General features: G+C 36.0%; 1 protein-coding gene across 2 annotated transcripts in view; it reads right to left on the bottom strand.

Moving 5' to 3' along the window:
- LOC150089566 (uncharacterized) overlaps nucleotides 1-24169 on the bottom strand; it is a 405025-nt gene that overhangs the window by 93838 nt on the left and 287018 nt on the right. For both annotated transcript variants that reach the window (XM_090389542.1, XM_090389543.1), the window contains 2 exons: nucleotides 17028-17092; nucleotides 3141-3930 (listed from right to left, as the gene is read on the bottom strand). In XM_090389542.1, the coding sequence (XP_090245668.1) occupies nucleotides 3141-3930; nucleotides 17028-17092 (855 nt within the window). The remainder of the gene's footprint in view (nucleotides 1-3140; nucleotides 3931-17027; nucleotides 17093-24169) is intronic.

Raw genomic sequence — 24169 nt, 5'->3', positions numbered from 1 at the left:
AAGCTTAATGTCTAAGTTTGCAGATGATACAAGGTTTGTCAGGAATCAGGTATGTTACTGCAACAAGATCTAGAAAAATTAGGCAGATGGGTTGAGATGTAGCAATTGAAGTTTAACATTGACAAATGCAAGGTAATACATATGGATGTCAGTATGCCCACATTAATGTACCAACTCTTTGGTATCACTCAGCGTAGTGGAGAAAGAGACAAAATTCTCTGAGCAGTGCAGGCTGGCTGCTAGGACAGCTCCTAGAGTTTTTTCAAAATATAGAAGAATTTTGCCAGCAGGGATAAGGAGGTGATCAACCCGTTGTATAAAGCAGTGTTTCTCAACCTTTTAATTATCACCCCCTAAAGGGCTTTTTTAGACAATTTTTTTTCCTAATCCCCCCCCCCAATGAAATTTTAAACAAGAGAATACTTTTATATTTACTCTTTTTATTCAATGGGATCCTGAGCCTGATCTTTCTTAGTTAAAAGTTCAATGTTTCAATGATGTTAGTAAGTTTAATTCTAATCCTCTTGAACATGTAGCAATTTTGTTTCTTTCCTTTGTTAATATTTTATTTAACGAACTAAAACCACTTTCAACCATATAAGACGTTGGAAAACAAAGTACTTTTGGCCATTTCACACCACATTGTTGGATAAAGTTTAGTTGCTTTTGATTTCGACAACTCAGCCATTCCACCTTTTTTCGAATTTATATTTGCATTCTTTGTTACATTTTAATTCAATGAGTTCTTGAATTTCTTCAACAGCAGACCCAGCATTGCATCCAATTGGATCTAACATTCATGGCCTCACTTCAAAAGAAAATAAATCTGAAAATCTATTTTTCATTTCACCTTTTAAACAACACAAATGATCTGAATAATTCTTAAGATCATTCTTAGTGAGAGATTCAGTGATTTCGGCTAACTCTTGCATACTATGAAACTGTTTTCTCATAAAGTTATTTCAAATATTTCCAGTTTTTTAGTGAAGGCTTTTAATACGCATTTGCAGTCTATCACTGTAATTAATTTCCCTTGAAGTTGAAGTGATACTTCATTAAGATTTTGAAAAATCCAAGCCATATATATATGTTATTTTTGTGTTTGCTGATCTTTGTTAAATCAGTCTCCTTCACTTTCTAGAAAACTAATTATCGTATTAAAAAAGTTTACAAATCTTGTTAGACAGTTTCTTTTAGAAAGCCTTTCCTTTAGTGGAACAAAATACTATATTTTTTTCTCTGATTTCTGTATGTAAAAGAAGCCTCACATACTGTTCTTCATTATCAACACAAAATTTTCTGAAAAGGCAATCATATTTGCAATGTGACTATATTTTCTTGATGGTTTTAATAACTATACTGATTGATTGATTGATTGATTGATTAATTGATAAAGAACTTGACTAATATTTTTTGCAACCAGATGATGTTGGTGCACAATGCAGTGCATTGCAAGAACTTTGGGACACTTCTTTTAGGTGGGCTATAAAACCTTTGTCTTCCAACCATGGAAGTAGCACCATCAGTGGCACAGGATATTAAATTTTCCAATGGTACTTGTTTTTCATCAAACCATGTTTTTACAGCAGCATAAATGGATGCTCCAGTACAGTCAGTTTCCATTGATTTTATAAACAACATCTCTTCTTGCAATTTACAGTCATCATCAAAATAATGAACATATGCTATTATAAGAGCCCCATTGTCAGTATCTGTGGATTCATCAATCTGAATAGAAAATTTTCTTGTTTTTAGTTTATCAATTAGCTGCTCTTCAATGTTAACTGACATCTCATCGATTCGTCTTTGAATTGAATCATTGCTCAATGGCAATGCTTTTAAAATACTGGAAGAATTTTGATGCATCACTGTTGCAATTGGTCTCTAAGCAAGTTGTATAAGTCTCAGCAACTGTATGAACACTACCAGTTTTTACAATGATTTCTGCAATTTTATAAGATGCCATTATTCCATCGTCATTTGTCTGTGTATTCTTCTTAAATAAGGAGGTAACAGTATTATGTTGCTCAAAATTCTGTTTTAAATTTTTAAAATATTCAATATGTTTAACAACTTTATCAAAATGTTTCCTTTTTAAGTGATCTAAAAGTATTGATGGTTTCAAAGCATCATTTGAAAAAGAAATATTACACACAAGACACATGGGCTGCCTTGAGTCAAATGGGCTTTTAATAAAACAGTAAGATAGATATTCATCTAGATACTGTTGACACTTTTTCTTTTCAGCACTTGACATGATTGATGATAGGTTGAATAACTGCAAAGAATTAAATAATAAAATATAAACTATTTTTATTTAACTCTCATAGCCCATGTCACTCACAAAAGCACTGTGGATACTGTGGATCAAAAATAAACAGATTCCACAAGGAAACAATAAATCAATACTAATTGTCGCTCAGAGTAGAAACGATAGGCTGACACATTTCCTTATCCCATCCATGCCTCATATACTGACCAATGAAACAAAAGAACAAATAAATAAACCACACCCACCACACCGCTGCCAAGGATTGCAGAGACATTACCTCTGAAAGTACTCAATCATTTAATGTTATGAAAAGCAAAGGTGGTTGAATTAAATCACGCCCACTATCTTCCGTTTATCAAAATTTGCCACGCAATCCTAATATAATATACCTATATGTTTAAACATAATTGTTTCAGGGAAAAAGAAAACCCAATGAGAGAAATTAAATATTAAGGAATAAGATGCCGTCGGGTAGGGTTGCACTTTGGACGGCCGCAAATCACTGTAATACCCATGATTTTTTCATCCCCCAAAAAATAATTTTTGCCCCCTTGGGGACAATATTGTTCTCGTTGAGAACCCCTGGTTTAAAGCAATGGTTAGGCCACATGTTAAGTACTGCATACAGATCTGAAAACCTCACTTCAGGAAGGATGTGAATCTGTTGGAACACGTGCAAAGAAGAGCAACAGGATTAATCAGAAGCACTAAAGGTTAAACTTAAAAGAAAGACTTCAATTCTGAAAATTTAAGCATCTGGAATACTTAATACTATCCACATAGACACAGTTAAAAATTGATTTGTAATAATGCAGTAATTAATGATCCCAGGAAATAAAGTAAAAGATATTAAGGATAAAAAACATACCTGAGAAGCAGATAAATGTGTAGTTGGTTTATTCTGTCCTAATGTCAAGTGTCCTGTTGTGATATCACCAACTGGAACTCTTGAAACATCCTGTTGCCAGCTTCTCGTTGAAAGATTTTGTCCTGTTATGGGACCCTGCAGAAGAGGTGGATGGGGTACTTGCTCAGGAACCTGTTCTCTAAATAACACTGATGTACTACCTGTCTCCTGTGATGTGCTATGGCTGACTACAGCAGTGGATGCTACTGGACCAGTAGTTCGAAAGTTATGAAGAAGATTAGAAGGCATTGTTTCTAACTGTGATACTTTAGGTTGACCACTCATCATGAAATAACCTGCCTGTTGCTGCTGCTGCTGTTGTTGCTGTTGCTGCTGCTGTTGCTGCTGCGTCTGGACTTGAGGTAGGTGGGGACTCTGAACCACCATCTGATGACTGGAGGAAGAATTTGGACATGTTTGTTGGTATGGAGGTACAAAGCTCAAATAATTCCACATCATCCCTGTTGGTCCAGTGAGATAAGCATGTGTAGGATTGGTTATTTGTTTGTTGTTCTGCTGCTGCTGCTGCTGCTGCTGTTGCTGTTGCTGCTGTTGAGGCTGCTGCTGCTGCTGTTGTTGCTGTGGTGGTGGCGGTGGAGGTGGTGACTGTTGAGGCTGTTGGTTTAGTTGAGCTTGATGAAAGGTATAATCCATTGTTGGAGCTGGAAGCATATGAGGGAGAACAGTCTGCATGTAACTTGGAGGCACTGAGTTGCTTCTAACCATTGGGCCAATAGGAGAAACACCACTCCTAAACAAATAATATTAAGATGCTATCTGGACCTTCATATTTATGAAATTTGAATAATTTATACTGACAATGTTTTGGGTGTATATAATAATACAAATAATATGTAAATAAAGGGTGTCTCAAAAATATTGGTACAGACGTTTAGTGGTGGTAGGCAACATCTAAAGGAATGTGAATCGCATAGGAACCCATAACCGGAAACGTCACCGTAAGTCGGTAGATGGCGCTGTTCATCAGTTCGCGAGAGGACAATTTCCGGTTTACTCATTCAAGCAGTAGTCGCTGCACGAAGAGCATGCATCGATATATATGAACTGTGAGCTGGCAGACATGCACCTAGTGTATGGATTAGTAGAAGGCAATGGACGAGCCGCTCAACGAATTTATGGAGATCACTTCCCAGACAGATATGTACCGGACCACCATTTGTTTGCACGTGTGTGCATCAAAATTTGTGCGATTATGGGTCATTTAGAGGTAACAGGAGTAGTGCGGATAGGCCACGTTCGACGTGAACTCCTGCCATGGAAGAAAGTGTGTTGAATGCCGTCCAGAATAATCTTACTACCAGCACACGTGCCATTGACTCTGCCTTAGGAGTGTTTCGTTGTAGTGTACAGTGTGTCTGGTACGACGATTCCTTACACCCCTTTCATCTCCAAAGGGTTCAGTTACTGCTCCCCCAAGATCAGATCATCCTGCACGTGTGGCTTTTGTGCAGTGGTTTCTCCAAGAAAGTGTTCAAGACTTGAATTTTCCAGCCTAATGTTTTGTTCACGGATGAAGCTTATTTCACTCGGGAAGGCTTATTCAATCAGCACAATGCTCATGTGTGGGCTCACGACAACCCACACGGTGTGCACCCCCATCGCTTCACAATAAATGTGTGGGCAGGTATGGTCGGTGGCTGCTTAGTCGGCCCATATCTGTTACCATCCCGCATGAACTCTGCTAAATATTGGATCTTTCTTGAACAAGTTCTATCAGGATTACTTGACGATGTTCCAGCAAATGTGAGACGCAACATTTGGTTCTCAACATGACGGGGCGCCTGCCCATTATGGAAGGTGTGTTCGTGACCATTTGAACAGGCGTTCTGGGCGTCGATGGATTGGCTCTAGTGGACCTGTTGCCTGGCCCCCACACTCACCTGATTTATCAAGCCTTCATTTCTTTCTGTGGGAGCCCTCAAATCTATCGTGTATGAATCGCCTGTGAAGACGGAAATGGATCTCATGGCGAGACTCGTCTGCGCTGCTGCTACTGTCAAAGAACTCCAGGTGTGTTCGACCGTGTCTGCCAATCCATGCTGTGTCGGTGTCATGCATGCATCACGTCTCATGGTGGAACCTTCGAGCATCTGTTGTAACATCATGAAATGCATCCATCTCATACTCCATTGTTAATATCATGTCAAATAAATGTTTGCCACTAATTACTGTCTTGTATCATTCCTGCTTCTTGTGCCTCTGCTACTACTTTCCCGTGACGTTTCCGGTTATGGGTTCCTATGCGATTCACATTCCTTTAGATGTTAACTACCTCCCCTAAATGTTTGTACCAATATTTTTGAGACACCCTGTATATATGTATTATACTCTAGGCATTCAGAAACTTACTACAGGAAAAAATATTTTTCACATTACCAAAATTAAAATTTCAAATCTATGTACTTGCATATACATGTATGAAATGCCTAAACTGAGCACAAAATTTTACCCGCAATAATTATGAGAACATCACAGGACTTAGGAAAGGTCCCTAAAAGGTGGAAATTTACAAATGTGTCTCCTATTCACAAACAGCAATCAAAGGATAAAGCGAGTAATTACACACCTGTAAACCAAATTTTTGTTACAGACAAAAAATAATGAAGTCATTGTTTAGAGAAGTATACAGGACCATCTTGACACAAATGCAGTTATACAGCAATCACAGCATGGATCTGTTAAGGGAAGATCTTGTCTGACCAATCTGATTAGCTACTATGACACAGCTGCAAAGAACTTGATAAAAAAAAAAAAAAAAAAAGCACTGTGTGTACCCTGTATGCACAAAAGATGTTTTATTTTATGTGAAAACATCCTTGGTTTGGACGAGGTTAAAGGGTTTTAGGAATGAAAAGAATTCGACCATGATTAACATTTTAAAGTAGTTTTTTTTTTTTTTTTTTCGAGTTTCATCAATTTGAGGTTGCAATTCATGTTCAATAGGTAATTTACTTACAATGGGTTTGATAGCCAAAATATAATTCATACAATTGAGATTGTAAAGAGTGGAGGTTAGAGTTTGATATTACCAGAGACTTTTGCAGCAGAAACGGACACAAGCTGATTTATTATAGCTATCACTGTGTTCGTACAGTTTCCCATAGGTTCTTTAAGAACATTATTAAGTCACAAAAGAATGTTATTTGGTTTTTAGGAGCATTAGCAACTAAGGCCATATTGCTCCGGGGATATGTGGTGGTCATTCCCTGACCTTTCCGCATCCTCCATATTTGGTGGTCACGGGCTCGAACCCCGGTCTAATCAAGAAGCATGTGCTACGCACTGCTGCTCCTGCCCACCTGGCTACAGAGGTGCCACAAAAAAGAATGTCAGTATGTGAACTGCCATGATGTTGAAATTCAATCTGTTTAAAATAGTTGATGTAATATTGTTAAAATGGACTGAAACGCTTAGACTGAAGTAAAGTTAAAATACAACTACAAGTTTATTAAAATGAGTAGCACACATTACGGCATCTTCATTAACTAATGTTGCCTCTTCCATAAAATAAAGAGCTTCTGCTTGCTCATCAGGGATAGCCAAACCATCGTGTTTTAATTTGTATCAAATTTTTAGCAATTTAGGCCAACCAATTTCATTTGCACTCAAAGTTAAGAAGAATGTGGGGGTTACCCAATTGTCTGATCATTGCAAACAGGTCTCTTTTACGTTGTGTTGTTTTAAGTTGAATTAGGAATCGATTTCAAAAACACTAAATTCTTTTCAATGCAGTTACTGACATATTCTCCAAATTGGATTTGTTTCTTTGGCGAGCTTAGTGTCTTTTCTGAAGTATTTAAAAGCAACTGTTAATGAATCTTGAGTTCTTAGTCTCATTATTTCCATGGCCATATAAAGAAGATGATAAGGCATCACTCCAAGCTGATATGGGTGACGAAGTTCACTCGATGCCATCATAAACGGTGTAACTTTTAAATTACCTGTAAACTCTCAATAGTGACCAGGGTAATGACAATCCTTCAGCATGTTTGTAAATATTTGTCATTGCTCCACAAAAGAGTTTGTTGTTGAGTGACCAAACTTTGTTCAATAGATGAAATGAGTGAAGTTCATAGAAGAATGCTTCATCAATCTCCATATAATACAGACATATAATACAGTACGCAGGAGTCGTAAGAAGATACTTTAACCAAACCCTTACATCTCATTTATGAATCAAGTCCAATAAATAACTTGATTTGTGAATTTTCTTACATTTGATATGAATGTTAACGCAAATGATTGACCATCAAATTAACATTTACAGGAACATTTATAATTTGGCCCAAAATTCCACATTGGCCAAAACCATGTCTTAGTCTTCTAATATGCATGAATGGTATACGAGGAGAAATGAGTCGATCGGTCACTATATCTAATCGAGGCAGATGAGGTGGAATAGCAGGATAAACAAAACCGTTGCTCTTTGAAAATGTTGGAATGGAATCATTTTTGAGAGATGCTCAACAAGTGTTACAAGCCTTCATAGTCGTTACGTCTGCAGTCGGTTAATTCTAAGAGAAGTAACAGATAACTTCTTGGAGTGCACAATTTTACATCATTTTCATACCATAATTGATTGCAGATATCACAAACAGCCCAAATGTATTTTTCAGAAATTGTCATTCAAATTCAATGTTCTTGTAAATGATTTAATGCTTGACTATTGTTGAAACCTGTGGAGGATCTACAACAGGCAACTGAGCTGAAATATGATTTTGTTTCTTTTTTGGATGATGCAATCCAAGCAGCATATTGTTGCAGTATATTCTCTCTAGCCAGTTCAAGAATCAATTGAAAATCCTCAGGTAGTCCATTTGAACTCAAATCTTCTGGATCGAAATCTTCAGGAAGTTCTTGAATATAATTTCGTGAGTGATGTCGACGGTCCAGCTTCTTGATGAGAAGTCGATATAGACAGTTGATCTTGATCAAAATCTTGAGAAGCAGATTTTATCAAACTCTGCATTTTTCCCCCCATTCTCTATATATTTTTTAACTCGTTTTTTTGTCGTCATGGGAGCCTTGTTCGGTGGTTTTTAAGTTTTTATTCTTGCATATTTTTCTCAATTTCCCTCGGCTGGAGTTTTAGTCATCTTTGAAATACTCTTATAGGTTGTTAACTGAAATTAGATTTGGTATTTTTATAATTCAATAGTTAGTGAAATCCATTTGTAGAATAATATGATGTCATAATCAAAAACTACTACAAGAAGTGATTTTTGTTTGTTGAAGTTATTGTTGCGTTTTTGAATCAAAAACGTCTACATTTTTAAACAGTTCAATTGAAACTTACTTACTTGCGCACCGACCGGGCTAGCTGGGTGGGTAAAGTGCCTGCCTGGCAACCCAAAGGTTGCGGGTTCGAATCCCACTCCGGGCTTGGATCAAAGTACAGTCGGTCCTCGTATAACACGTGTTTACATTACACGAATTCGATCATACACGATTTATAAATAGGGGAACGTTATCTTATATAACACGAACCGAATTCGCTTATGCACGATTCGCCTTTGTGTTTACAAGAAATGGCAGTCGAACGCGGAATCACTCCAACCGAACGCAACACGATAGGAATGAAGAAGATTCTGAAAATGTATTTATGTGTTTTATATCAGTGAAGGGGAAACACATTTCACCATAATAACGTAAAAATCAACACAATTCCAGCTATCGATATAATCGCAAATGCAATTAGATGGAGTTTACTACCAGTTTATAACAGATTCCACTAGCAGAAAACGAAACTGGAAATTGTTTTTATTGTTTTATGGTAGTAACCCCCAGAAATGTGCTTTAGTAAAATGTGGGGGTGTATCTCGGCCTTTACGGTGTTGTTTATTCAGTTGCTATACGCGCGCAGCTTTGTTTATGTGTATTAAGCGTGCCTCCTCGTTTTGTAATTGCGCTTTATTCCCTAAAAATTAATAAAATACTTAAAAGGTCTGAAAAGGAAATGTCCTGGCGAAGACACTATAGATTCAGAGAGAGAGAAAAAAAAAAGCAATATCGATAAACAGAGGCGGACTGGATCAAAAATTCTTACCCCGGGAAAATTTATAATGGCCTCATACTACGGTTTATGGCCAAAATCACACCGGCCTCCGGCCCACCGGGATTTCCTGGGTAAGGCTTATGGCCAGGTCCGCCTCTGTCGATAGAGAAAAAAATATGAAATTGTGAAACGCTTTGAGCGAAATGAAAGACCATGTGATATTGCACGTGCTACAGACCTAAATGAGGCAACGCTGAGAATTACAAAGAATGCGGAGAAAATAAAAACAACTTTCATAGCGGGAACAACTCAAAGTGTAATTAAAATCCATTAGATTAAGAAACAAAGAATTGGAAGAGATGGAACGGCTGTCATCTGTTTGGATAGAAAATCAAACAAAAAACAAGTTTGCTTACGATAGAAGCAAAAGCATTAGCAATATTTTATTACGTAATAGTCGTAATAAAATACGTAAGCATTTTATTACGACTTATGTATTATACTTACGTATTATAAAATACGAAAGTATTATACTTACGTATTATAAAATACGAAAGTATTTTTTTACGAATAAAATACGTATTTTATTCGTAAAAAATACTTTTATTATAATATAATAAATAATAAAAAATATTTATTTTTTATTATTTATTATATTATAATTAAAAAATATTGTATTTTTTATTACGTATTTTATAACGATTAAAATTACCCGATTATTTATTGTGTTTGGTAATGTTTTGGTTCCAAATGTGTGTTCAATCTTGGGCGGTCGGCACCTAACCCCACTTTTCCCATAGGGCCTGTTGTTTATATTGCACGATTTTGCATTGCACGAGGGTTTCTAGGAACACAACTATCGTGCTATACGAGGACAGACTGTACTGCAAAAACCTTGAGAGGTGCATTATGGCCACAGAAGCCAATGCGCCAACAACTACAAAAAAAAAAAAAAAAAAAAAAAAAACTTACTTGTGCTACTTAGAAGGTTGATGTGATCAGCAGATTTTATTAAAGCCTGCACTTTTTTTCGTTCTCTATGTTTTTGAACTCATTCCTTTTCAACACGAGAGGCTTCTTCACTGGCTTTGAAGCTTTTATTATTGCATAATATTACCATCCACTGCTTACTCTACTGAATCAACATCAGTGACTGAGCTGCTATCCTTTAGGAAGTGAGGTCATTTCCGTATCTTAGTATGAACTTACTCTACCGAATCAACACTAGTGACTGAGTTAGCATCGTTAAGGCCATTTAGGAAGTGACGTCAATTGCATAATTTCCGTAAGAAAATTTCGTTTCCAATTGGTTTTACTCTAGTGCCACCATAGATGTTTTCACATTAAAAATAATTCTGATATCACATACAGTAAACCCTTGCCAATCTAGATTAATTGGGGGAGAGGTCATCCGGATTAGTGAAGCAAAAGATAGTCCTAAAAGACAAAAAAACTAAGAACACAAATGTAAATGGAAAATTTAATGATATAGGTGCTGATGAAAATAAATAAAAAAAATATCACTGTAGAGCCTTTATTTAAAAATTATAAAAAAACAATACATTTATCCATTGATAGAAGTTGTAATTGTCTTTGAATGCAATAATGCAGGTTTGAAAACTGTCAAGTTTTGTCTGAACAGACCTCTGCTGGACACATTTTCTAATCCTTTAATTAGAATCTCTTCGCAGTTCTTAGGTGTTCATAATACCTCGGCAATTATTGATTTGTTGAGAGTCCACATAATTGATTATTGCATCAATGTCATCTCTTGCAGGCTAAGATGTTTCTTCTTAATTGTAGATTTTGTAGTTCATTATCTGATTCTTCTTCCATGGCAGAATTCTTAATAACATCTGCAGCAATTTCTTCCTGTCAGAAGCTGAAATCTGGGCTCTCTTTCCAGTTCAAGCCAATCTTGGATATTTTCTTGCATTATTTCAGTCTCTCCAGCTGCTCTCAACACAGTCTGAAAGTCCTCTGACTCTAATCCCTTAAAGTCAATATCACCTCTGTATTTTGCAAGAGTTTTTTCCAGCCATTCACTAAAGTTTCCTTTTTAGTGTTGCTCCATGCATTGGCCCAGTTGAAGATAGCAGACTTGATATCGTATGATTTAATAATTTCTAGTGTTCTTCTTCCTATTGTGTCATTATCTTAATCCATTCTGTCTTCCAACACTACTAACACCTCATCAAGGAACTTGTGCTTGTAGAGCCTCTTGCAGGCCATAATGAAGACTTATTAAGGCAGTTGTGTTTGGCAGCAAAGCCAAGCACTTTATTTTACCATCCTTAGCGGATATTATTTTCAATATCTGGATGTGCTGGGGCATTGTCAAGGATTAGAAGTACAGTGGTACCTTGGTGTGCGAGCATAATTCGTTCCGGAAATGTGCTCATAATCCAAAGCACTCGTATATCAAAGCGAATTTTCCCATAAGAAATCATGGAAACACAGATGATTTGTTCCAAAACTCAAAAATATTCATATACTGTAAAAATGATTAATACAAAATACATACATACCTTTTCATATTTTTAATATTTAAATTTAATATACATAAAGCAATCGAATTTATGGTAGGACGACTTTCACTGTCACTAACGGAATCACTGCTATCTGTTGACTCTTTCTTTTTGTGCGACTTTAACAAGGAACCTCTCCAATGACACTTGCCTCCTCTTGAGGATTTCACGGAAATATAACATTGCATTGTCGTTAAACAGATTCATCGCTCGCACTATTACAAAATGAGGAAGCACGCTTGATACGCATAAACAAAGCTGCGTGCATGTAGCAATTGAATAAACAACACCATAAAGGCAGAGATACACTATTAACACCTCACATTTTACTAAAGCACATTTCTATAGGTTACTACCATAAAACAATAAAAACAATTACAGTTATGTTCCTGCTAGTGGAATCTGTTATAAACTGGTAGTAAACTCGATCTAATTGCATTTGCGATTATACTGATAGCTGAAATTGTGTTGGTTTTTACGTTATTATGGTGAAATGTGTTTCCCCTTCACTGATATAAAAAAAAATACATTTTCAGAATCTTCTCTTCATTCCTATAGTGTTGCGTTCGACTGCCATTTCTTGTAAACACAAAGGCGAATCGTGCATAAGTGAATTCAGTTCGTGTTATATAAGCTATCGTTCGCGTATTTATAAATCGTGTATGATCGAATTCGTGTAGTGTGAACACGTGTTATACGAGGACTGACTGTACTCGTATTGCAAGACCTCGCTCGTTTATCAAGTTAAAATTTATTAAAAATTTTTGCTCGTCTTGCAAAACACTCGTAGACCAAGTTACTCGCAATCCAAGGTACCACTGTACTTTAATCTGGTAATCAGAAAATTTCAACACTCCTTACTGGTACCTCTTGATTTCGGATACAAAGTGGTTATGGAACCAATTCTTTGTAATTTCTTGTGTGAACCAAGCATTTTGCAAGTTGTAGTAGACAACAGGCAATATGCACATACAGTCTTTTAATGCCCTTGAATTCTTAGCCTTGCCAACCACAACAGACTTTAGCTGATTAGTTCCATCTGCATTGGCACAAAAAAGTGCTGAAAACTTCTTGCTCTTTTTCAGCCCTGATGTTGACTGCTCTGTACAAGAGGCTTACACATTTTCTGGTAGACCATGCCAAAACACACTCATTTCATCAGCATTATATATTTGAGAATAACAGACTTGATTGTATTATTATTTCATTTAATTATTTTCTAAATGAATCAACACCTTCAACTTCACCACAAATTTTTCTATTAGTGATATTGTGCCTTTGACTTTTATTCTATTAGTGATATTGTGCCACAGACATCCTGAACTGCAAGTAAAATTGTGTAACTTCAAATGCTTTGCAAACTTTTCTGCTACTGCTGCCTTTAGCTCAACACAATGCACACCAACACCACTTGATCGTTGCCGTGAATACCACTTAAATAGTTTCTTCCAGCAACACTTCTTTTGGCTTTTTAAATATCTGTCTATTTAATACATTGCTTTTATCACCCCCCCCACATTGAATTTTAAACCAACTGCCTTTATAGATTCTTTTTGTTTTTTAATATCTGACACAGTCCTGGGCAATACCTAATAAATTTTTTTTTCCCAGGAACACCATTTTCAAGTTGTTCTATTACTTTGAGCTTGTTAATGATAGTTAAAGTAATGTGTTTTCTTTTTATTCCACTTTTCAATTCTTTTGCGCCCATAATTATATAAAATATGTTAAATTATGTATGCATAAAGAAGTATGCAAATGAAGCGATATTAGCAATAACAACCATCTGACTCAATCAATAATGACACTGAACAACACACAAGGCAATGTAATGTACATTCTCTCTCTCTCTCTCTCTCTCTCTCTCTCTCTCTCTCTCTCTCTCTCTCTCTCTCTGAAGTAAATGAGCATGCAATCAGAGTGACTGAACTGCCTTCCTAAATCCCGTGTGTCTTTCAAAGTACTCGACTGTGAACAGAATTTTTCATATTTCGATCCAGATTATCCGACATCTGGATTAACAGTACTGAGGGTTTACAGTACTTAGATTTTGGTAAACTTTCTGACAATGTCCCACATGAAAAATTTCTGTACAAATTGGAAGTGTGGCATTAGGGGCAGGTTACTGCTATGGATAAAGGGTTGGTTGAGTGGTAGGAAACAGAGTGGCCACTGCTCTTTGCTAACTAATGTTATTAGTATGTCTCTGAGGGATCATTGCAGGTTGTTTCCTTACTGATTTTAATATTTATGGATGAAGGCATATTTAGGCTAGTTTAATAAGTCTGTTGATGATACAAAGGTTAGCAAGTTGGTTAATGACAGGAATCATTATATGCTACTGCAACACAAGACCTAGAAAAATTGAGGTTAACAATTATAAATGCAAGTTACTGCATTTGGGTAGCAGTAATCCTAGAATAACATATCAATCATGGTGGCACAACACTCATGGTGGTGGAGAACAAAAAAAGAATATTTATTTATTAATAAAGTTTAATTTCTTTCTAATATTTAATTATTTAAATTTATTTTTAATATTAATTTTTTTTCAACTCAGAAATTAATAAATTTGCCTTATATCATAATGTTATTGAAATTCAAAACATGATTCAATTAGATGATAGGCAATAAAAGTTGAATGTATGCATATCAGTGTTATGGACAAATTCATTGGTAAAATGTGAATACTATTTCAGATTTTATAACAGGATTAATTTTTTTCTGTTTGTCCAATAAAACAATCTTAACATTAAACTGTACAGTAATTTATTTTAAGGCAATATAAATCACATAATGCACAAGAATACTATACATTTATTCTAGACTATAAAACAGTCTTAACTTTACAATTTGTCATAAGTTCTGAGGCCAAAATCTGTGACATATTCAAAGTGAGTGTACAAGTGGTATCCCAGTGTTGGTTGGCAGCCTTTTTTTTAATAACAGTCAATATACACTGGCCTACCATTAATATCCAGAACATCACGGCAACCCAAGCACCATATGTCAGACACAATTATAAATATGCATATAGGCCTTTGAGGAAAGAGTAGTACAACTGTGAATGCAAAATTCTGTGGTCAATAGAGTTAACACTTCCAGCAAAATGATAATAGTGCCACAATCAGTGTGTAGGTCAATGATTGGCGATTTCATGGAAATAGAAGTGGACTGCTGCTGAAACCATCACAAAATTACTCAGAAAACCATCAAAAGTAACGGAATGGGACAGGAGAGCCCTGTAAAGAATTGTCTGCACTGAATACGGGTCGATGTTATCACAGCACCAACAGGTCCCAGTGAGATGATTAGGACACGTGTAAGCACCAGTACAGTATGCCAGATGCTGCATAAGATGGGTTACATTCATCCACAAGTCACTAATCACCCAGACCAATGCCAGATGCCACCAAGTCTGTTCTGTTTGACAGTAGACCACTCTAACACCCATGCCTGGGTGTGTGGCGGATGCTCAGAGAAAGCAACCTGCTAGACTATACCATCCCGAGAACAAAGTTTGGTGAAGTCAGCATGATGACCTGGGGCTGTTTTCCATGGTTTGGCTCACGCCCATTGGACAAAAATTGAGGGCCAAGATCTGTCTAGACATCCTGAATAATAATATATTACCTACATTGTGCAACAGCCCATATTTATATCAACAGGACAAAGCTACTCATTTTATGATGGTTTGGGGACATGAGTGTTGAAAAGTTGGACTGGCTAGCCCAGAGCCCTGACTTCAATCCTATAGAGAACCTCTAGGATGAACTGGATCATCAGGTGCATGTGAGGGGAGACTGCACAAAAAATAAAGAGAGAGAGAGAGAGAGAGAGAGAGAGAACTCAACTGGTCACTGTTTTAAAGGACAAATGACAGAAAATATCAGAGGAATTTACAGAAAAATGGTAGTGTGTTTGAAGGACACAAGGACTGATAAACACTGATGCTATCTTTATGATAACGTCAATAAGTTATATAGTCTTCCAAGACTGTATTGTGAAGGAGTTAGGAGTGCCACACTCAGAAGTGCTTTTGGATCACACAAGCAGTTCTCAAAGGCTAGTGGGCAACATTGCTGCACATCTCCCAATGTTAGCAACATACCTGCAGGCTAGTTTACACTTATTGCAGGTTTTTGTGTCTGTGATAATTTATAACTACCCCATGCATTTTATTTATCTGTCTCTAGTTTCATGAGTTCACGTCCATACATTGCAAAATATCTTTCGGGTATATAAAGCACAGTAGCTTTTACACTTCCTCAATCACCTCCCATTTAAAAACTGCAGATGACAATATCTTCAATTGATCATATCGAAAAGAATGTAAAAAGCTGCCTCACAACTGCACAACTGTAGCCACTTTTTCACACATTATGACACTGCCACCTAGCGTATCATTATCTGGAGATTCTTAATGGACAAAGTGTCACTAGAGAGGCTTTCTTTCATTGCCTCTCCAGCATGCTGATGTAGAAAAGTTCGGCTACAACGTGAATGACTAACACACAAGGTTCAATTAATATCTAAAAAGTTAAAATACCCCATTAACAGACATTCTGATTTACTGGCTCACTTTTTTTGTCTGAATAGTTGGGCCATGATACTCAGTCATTCGGTCTGTATTCCTACTTTGATTTTTGTGTTCTCAGTGTTTATATCATGCCAAACTGACTCAACATTACAATGGCCAACCCATGTCAACTGAGTGAACTATTTTAAATTCTGTGTGCTTCTTAAACATAACCTCCACTGTCCTATCCTGTCCTTTCTGTACACGTTGTACTCACCATATTCAAAAGGTGCACCTAACCCAACCCCATACTGAGTAGCACACGTTTCTGATATCTATGATGTGCACATCTGATAATTTAATCAGTACTTAAAATTCATCAAATTTATTTACTATGCTCCTAGCATTTATATGTGTGTGTGTGTGTGCCTGTTTTTAAGCTTAGTAACCTAACACAAATTATATATTTACTTATCCCATGAGTATCCCCAACAGGTCTAGAAATCCACACCAAGCTGCTGCATGTCTCAACAGAAGTACTACAAGAATCAACTTTGCCTCTGCTTGTGGCTGCTGTTAAACTTATTAATCTATTTTATTTTAAATTTTAAAACTTTGTTAACTTTTTAAAAATATTAGGCTATTTTAAAACTACCTCTACATATCAGTAAAATAAATTTTTGATGGTTGTTATTAACATATTAATAACCTTACAGAATTAAGCTAAGCTATACATATGATCTAACCTTACAGAATTAAAATATTATAAAAGATAATTTACTTACTGATGAATGTTGTAGGTCTGTAACCAGGGGCCATTATCAGTGCAGTCTCCATGTTGAAGTGTATTCTAATAACGGGAGAAAACTAACCTTTTATTTAATTCCTTTTTTACCCATTTCATATTTTATTATTATCATTTTATTTATGTAAACTCCCCTAAATTACTGGGATATTGCACTTACTTTATTGATTGGCAATAAATGATTTTATATACACATTATACAACTAAGACCATAACAAAATTTACACATTACACATATTTTACAAGATTTGAAAGAATACATATACATACACATATGAGTTAATAAAGGATATTTATTTATTCATTCCACAGCACAGTTGGAAATCTGTGCTGTGGAATAAATTTTTACATAATTACTTACAAGTACTGTCTCTCTGTGTATTTGAGTGAGTTCTTATTTAGTTTATTTTTCAGATAATTTTTAAGCTAATGTAATATTTATATATAGATCCTAATTATTAATAATATATACATATTTGTTCTGGTGCCCAGCCTAAATTAGGGAGTACTTTGTGGTGCTCCATGGTGTGGTCTACTAAGGTTGAGAAACATATACTTTACTTGAATATGCTTATTTTTTTCAGATTTTCTCTGACCATTACAAATTCATATAGATTTTTTTAAAAAAATATTCTATATCTTATATTGTGCGTGTGTTTCATGAGTTTAAAAATAAACGGAAGTGGTATGTTGAAGTTCAAACTTCCTCCAACAGATGGTGATACAGAGATTATCCAGTAGGTAACCAGTTTCCATGTAATTAACAGTTTCATTTGTAGCATTAAAGTTCTGTATCATGCTTTTGCAATGGAGTAATGAACGAATATCAAACTTTGCTTTAAATTGGGAAAATCTGCATCAGAAATGATGTATGAAATGTTAAAAAATGTTTATGGTGATGAAACATTAATTCAAACCAGTGTGTTTGAATGGTATAAGCAGGTCAAAGATTGATATGAGGATTTTCACAATGATGCAAGAAGTGAGCATCTATCAATCTCTCAAAATGCGGACAGAGTTGGATATGAATAAGGAGACAATTCATCAAATTATGCATGAAGATTTAGGGGAAAGGGAGGTGTGTGCAAAATTTGAAAATTTGTACAGCACAGCTTCGTGGATGAGTAGTGCAATGAAGAGTGTCATCTAATGAAGACTTCATCCAGACTTATCAAGAAAATCTTAATTTTCTCAACTGTATTGTCACTGGAGATGAGTGTCAGGTGTTTCAGTACAACCCAGAGATGAAGCGTTAGAGCATGCAATGGACTTCAAATCAGCACCAAAAAAATTCGATTACAGAAGTCAGGATCTAGACGATGCCGATCATGCTTTTTGATAAATAAAATGTGATTCACAAGGAATTTGTACCTGAAAGGGAGAGAGAGTCAATGCTGTGTTTTACATACAGGTGCTTCAAAGACTACTGAAGCACATTTCCCAGGTGAGGCCACAATTTTGAGAGAAAGGCAATCGATTTTTATAGCACAACAATGCCCTACCCATTCCACACTTGTGAAGACATTTCTGATGAAACATGGCACTGTACAGATCAACCATCCTCCCTATTCTCCTGATATCTAGCACCAGAGGACTTCTTCCTCTTTCCCAAGGGTGAAAACTGTCCTCAAAGAAAAGAGATTTCAGGATGTTGAGAAATAAAGAAAAACAAAAGTGCCAAACTGAACATCTCTTTGCCCACAGTATGGCAACCATCGCTCAAGATGGTTGCATACTGCAAGAAGTAACTAATGGTAAATATTTTATATTTAAAATTTTTTTTTAAAATAATATTTAAATACATAATAAGCAGATATAAATGCACATGTTTGAAATTTGCTCACTTTAAATGGTCTTTTAAAAAGAAAACAGAAGAGATTGATGTTTCTGCTTTATGTCTTAAACATTTTTTTGCAATTTTAAACAGAATTAATTTTTCTTTTTTTTTTAAATAAAAGGTGCAAAACACATAGCGCATTTTACAATTTAAAATTTTTTTTGAAAGCTTAAAAAGTACATACAATAAATACTGCAATCTATTAAGAAAAGATGAAATACTGACATTGTTACAGCAGAGTTAAAAAAAAAAATCCTACAAAATTTTCAAAAATTAAAAAGAAAGTCGGGCACTTGTCAGATGGCCCACCACTATTTTTTGTTACATTTTGGGTGCCGCTATGACTGGGTTAAGGCATCAGTGAAGTTGAAGCCATGACAAAGAATACACAGAAGTTGAAATGAACTTCTGCATATTCTTAGAAATGGATAATCTGGTATGGGATTTGGACCTTAGGTTCAAGGTTGAGTGAAAAGAATCTGTTGACACCTGGCACTTGCATTCGCTTGACTTTTATCTGTGCTTTTTCTACTACTTTTCTATTTTTCTAACTACTCAAAGCAATTAAGTAATACTCAGTTGGACTTGCTCTTTCTTTGATGTCTTTGCTGCTTTCAATGCAGTCATTTTCTACTTTATTATTATTCTATTTCTGGTCCTCTTCTCTCTCTCTCTCTCTCTCTCTCTCCTTACAGATAAAAAGCATTCATTTCACCTTCTACACCAAGGAAGGATTTATTGTGTCTTTGTTTATTCATATGCAATACCTACTACACTGATTGAATTAATCACTCCAGTAGGTGAAATATAAGACAGAACTGAGTTTGAGAAAAATTGAAATTAACAATGTACCGTATTTCCCCATGTATAAGACGCACCTTAATTTTGGGGCCCAAAATTTGAAAAAAAATGTATTACATAAAGTTATTGAACTCAAGTTTTATTCATCATAAAATTCATACAACTCATCACTGTCAAAACTCCCATCCATTAGCTTGTCCTCATCTGTGTCTGATGAAGAATCACTGTCTTCATATATTGCCTCGTCCTCAGTTCCATCTATGGCATTTGAAATTCCACACTTCTTAAATGACTTGACAACGATCTCAATCTTCATATTATCCCAGGATCTTTTCACCCAGGTACAAACTTCTCCTATAGTTGGTTTCTTCACTCTTCCTGCTGGTGTCAAATTATCCCCAGAAGACTTCATCCATTGGTTCCATTCGTCTCTCATGTCAGCTTTGAAGGGTTTGTTAATGCTGACATCACGTGGTTGGAGTTGGGATGTCAAGGTATGATGGCAAGTTTTGTTTTTTGCTCTGCAGCAATCTTCTTTGTATTTTTTGTTATGTGTGCCCTGAACTGATCAAGCACCAATAGGGCAGGTTTGCGTAAGAGCCCACCTGATCTCCTGCTCCAAACTTTCTCAAACCAGATCTTCATCCCATCCTGATCCATCCAACCCTTGTCACGAATGTGGACAATCACTCCTCGAGGAATGTTTTCTTTTGGCATTGTTTTGCGTTTGAAAATCAGCATAGGAGGCAGCTTGGTTCCGTTGGCCCAACAAGCTAGAACAACTGTATAATGGCTCTTTTCATGTCCAGTTGTCTTCACAGTTACAGTTTTCACCCCCTCCTTATCAACAGTTCTGTTACTTGGGACATCAAATTGAAGGGGGACTTTGTCCATGTTTGCAATCTGTCCCAACTCAAACTGCTGTGTCTTCCGACATTGAATGACAAAATGAAATTCAAGGACCTTCTGCTCATAGCTTTCAGGCATCTTTTGGGCAAGTCTGGTGGTTGTATGCATGCTTAGTCCATTCCGTTTCATGAACCTGAAGCACCAATTGTGTCCTTTGAAATCAGTAACTTCTTTTTCATCAGCAATTCTTCTTGCCTCGTGCTGAACCATCTTTGTGGACATAGGAATTCCAATTGCCCTTTGCTCCTCAATCCATATCTTCAATTCCCTCTCTAAATTAGGCCATTTTGCTGACTTGCCTCTACTGGCCTTCTTCTGCCGTGCGTTTTCAGTAGGGTTTCTTCTTCCCGTAGCCAGTCTCGGATTGTTTTCTCAGTTGGAGGAGGACCAAACTTACGTTCAGCAGTACGATTTCCAATCACTTTTGCAAACTGGATCACTTTTAACTTGAATTCAGTACTGTACAAAAATCTTTTCTGAGCCATTTCTGGGCAGAACGTGGCAAAACGTAACATTATATGCCAGTAACAAGTGTGAAACAATGAGCACAAAGACAACAAGCACGAAAAAGTGGGAAATGCAAGTAAAAAAAATCTACAACTACTATATAAGATGCACCCAGTTTTTAGACCCCAAATTTTTCGAAAAAAGGTGCGTCTTATACATGGGGAAATATGGTAATTTTTGCCCCATTTGAGAATTACCTAGATATCAGCATTTTAAGAATTGCTGAAAGATTATTTGAGAAATTGAAGCTGTTTATGCAGGGCAAACTTTTGCAAACTGAAAGGAAGAATCAGTGGTGTAGCAAGGGTGGGGCTGTCTGCCCCGGGTGCTAGCCAGAAAGGAGGGGCCATCACTTAAAAATATGAGAAGGAAAATTAACTTTAACAAAATAATTTCAACTTTTTTTTTTTTAAATTTACAGTTGTTAGTTGAAATTTCTATTTGACACAATTTAATTAACGAAAAGATACTTTGATTATTATATTAACCGACTGTGACCGTAATACTTGCGCTTAAATTTTTGGTATGTTATTAAAAAAATAGGCAGATATGTGCAAAACCACTAATGACATCACTGTTAGCAGAAAGCAATTTGTGGTTAAAATGAAACATTTTACTAAGTAGATTATGTAACCTAAGATCTGATTTCTAAGTGGTGAGCTGAGCTCTGTTCCTGTATTGGCTGTATTTACCACATTTAATTATTGTGCTGGGAGTAAAAACCTGGCCAACTCTATAAGGAAAGGATGAAGCATCTACTGTAAAAGTCAAGGCTACTAATTCTTGTAGGAGGCCTCAATGATGTAGCAAGTTTTGTTATATGCTACTCTTTTCCCTTTATTATTAAATATGGAAAATGTATACATTTGTTTGGGTACTGTTGTAGATTCTATTTTTAAGTTTCAAATAGTGGGGTAAGAGGTGCGAGTTCAAATATTGTCAGTAATACAAAGCTTTTTTCAATTTTTAAACTGCGTTTAATATCTTGTGAAAATACCATGAATTTTTTTTTTCCCCTTAGAAACTGTTTTTTTCCAACAACAACAAACCCCCTAAACTTTATTCAATGCAACAATATATGATGTATTTCACTTAGTATCATTATGCTATAGACCAGGGGTCCCCAAACTACGGGCTGCAGGGTGCATCCGGCCCACGAAAGAATTTTATTTGGTCCACGGATATTTCAATTAGATTGCAAATATTAATGTTAGATTAGATCACATATTATATTAGATCACAATATTAAAAAGTAAGAGATTACCTCAATTTTTTTTCATGGAATGCTTCTTCCAGCCAATTCTCTCTCATATGTGACAAATAAAATAAGATGAAAAAAGTGAAAAAACAAATTAATGAATTCCCTCACTCAGAGAGATACGACTAAATCCGATGCGCAACGGAATTGAAAGCCCCAACCCGACCCCTTTAGAAATACTGAATTCAAAATAATAGTCAGGCCCATGCAGAAGCTCCATAATATCAAAAAAATCACACAATTCTTCCTTCTTGCTCGGCACAGGTAAATGATCTTGTCTACAAGATTTTTTGTACTCAGTGTGATTCATCGTAAGAGGGTTCCACTCGTTGCACGTTAGAGTTACGGGTCAAACAAAAGCATCAGAGTTGGCCTTTCATGCGGTCAATGAGGGTCACGTTTTCCTATTCAATGAAGCGGTAATTTTAAATATACAACACAATTACATTAAATTATTGATCCCTAAAACATTTGAAATGAAACTACACGAAAATTCTATCAATGTGTGATGGCTTTATCTAATTTCGGATTTTTGGTCTTTTTTTTACGCATGCACCAATATAAATAATCTCTCTGTATTTCAGAGTCAATACACACACAAACACTTCGTGATATTCCCATCCTGCGAACATGGTGATCAACCGAAAAGCGTCGTCTGCTTAAGGAAGGGAAACAGCTGTGCATTTCGTTTAATTTGAGTATTCATCCAAATCGTAACTTTTAATCCGTGTAATTTTAAAAGTTTTTAATAGTGTTTTTAATTATTTATTATCGGAACCAGTTTTAACTAATTATTATGACACAATGTCTTCTTGCACTCATGGTCTTGCTGCGGTGGTTTGATGTGTTTCGGGGTCAGGTTGGGGCTTTCGATTCCGTTGCGCATCGGATTTGTTCGTATCTCTATGAGTGAGGGAATTCATTTATTCGTTTTTTCACTTTTTTCATCTTATTTTATTTATCACATATGAGAGAGAATTGACTGGAAGCATTCCATGAAAAAAATTGAGGTAATCTCTTACTTTTTAATATATTAAAAAATCGTGGAAGTTATTGAGCCCTGGTAGCTCTGAATTGTTTACTAATTATTAGATCACAATAAAATTTATGGAAAACAAATTTTACAGATTATTTTAACATTCATCAGTTGATTAATAGTGTTTATAGCTCTGTGTCGTCATCTTAGTCTTGTTAGATAGTAATTCTGTTATTTCCACTGAAAGCTATTCTTTGAAACATCATTAAAATAATCCATTATTCTTGATCCTGTTGTTGAATAGTAACAGAACTGATATTCAGAGTATGGGAGCAATCACCCAAGGCTTCAACTACACAAGAATCCTGGATCCAGGATAAAACCTGGCACCAGTAGCATGATCTGATGATTGGTATTGATAAGATCCTGAACCAGCCTGCACATGAACACTGATGTTCTGAGTATGGAGCAAAGGTCACTCCTGGCTTCCACTAAACAAGACCCCCAGATCCATAACAACAAAGGGTTCACATCTGGTGAGTATGGGCTTGGCACACCCAGAGTCCTGAGCTGGATATCACAATTCTTCTTTTTCTTGGTGATTCCCTTCTACTTCTCTCTCTCTCTCTCTCTCTCTCTCTCTCTCTCTCACACAGGGTAATTCGGAAAATTTTTTTTTTTTTTTTTTTTGGGTGGTGCAGCATAAGCCTCAGGCTTCCTTGTACCATATGGCTAATGATGATAATAATAATAATAATAAAAACATGACACTATCCTATTGGTTAACGGAGTGAATCCTTCTGCTATAAATTAACTGCTGGCAGCCTGTATGCA

This window comes from Mastigoproctus giganteus, chromosome 2, assembly GCF_048544385.1.
Source record: "Mastigoproctus giganteus isolate SK-2022 chromosome 2, ASM4854438v1, whole genome shotgun sequence".
Classification (NCBI taxonomy): Eukaryota; Metazoa; Arthropoda; class Arachnida; order Uropygi; family Thelyphonidae; genus Mastigoproctus; species Mastigoproctus giganteus.
This window is presented reverse-complemented; position numbering and strand designations above follow the sequence as displayed.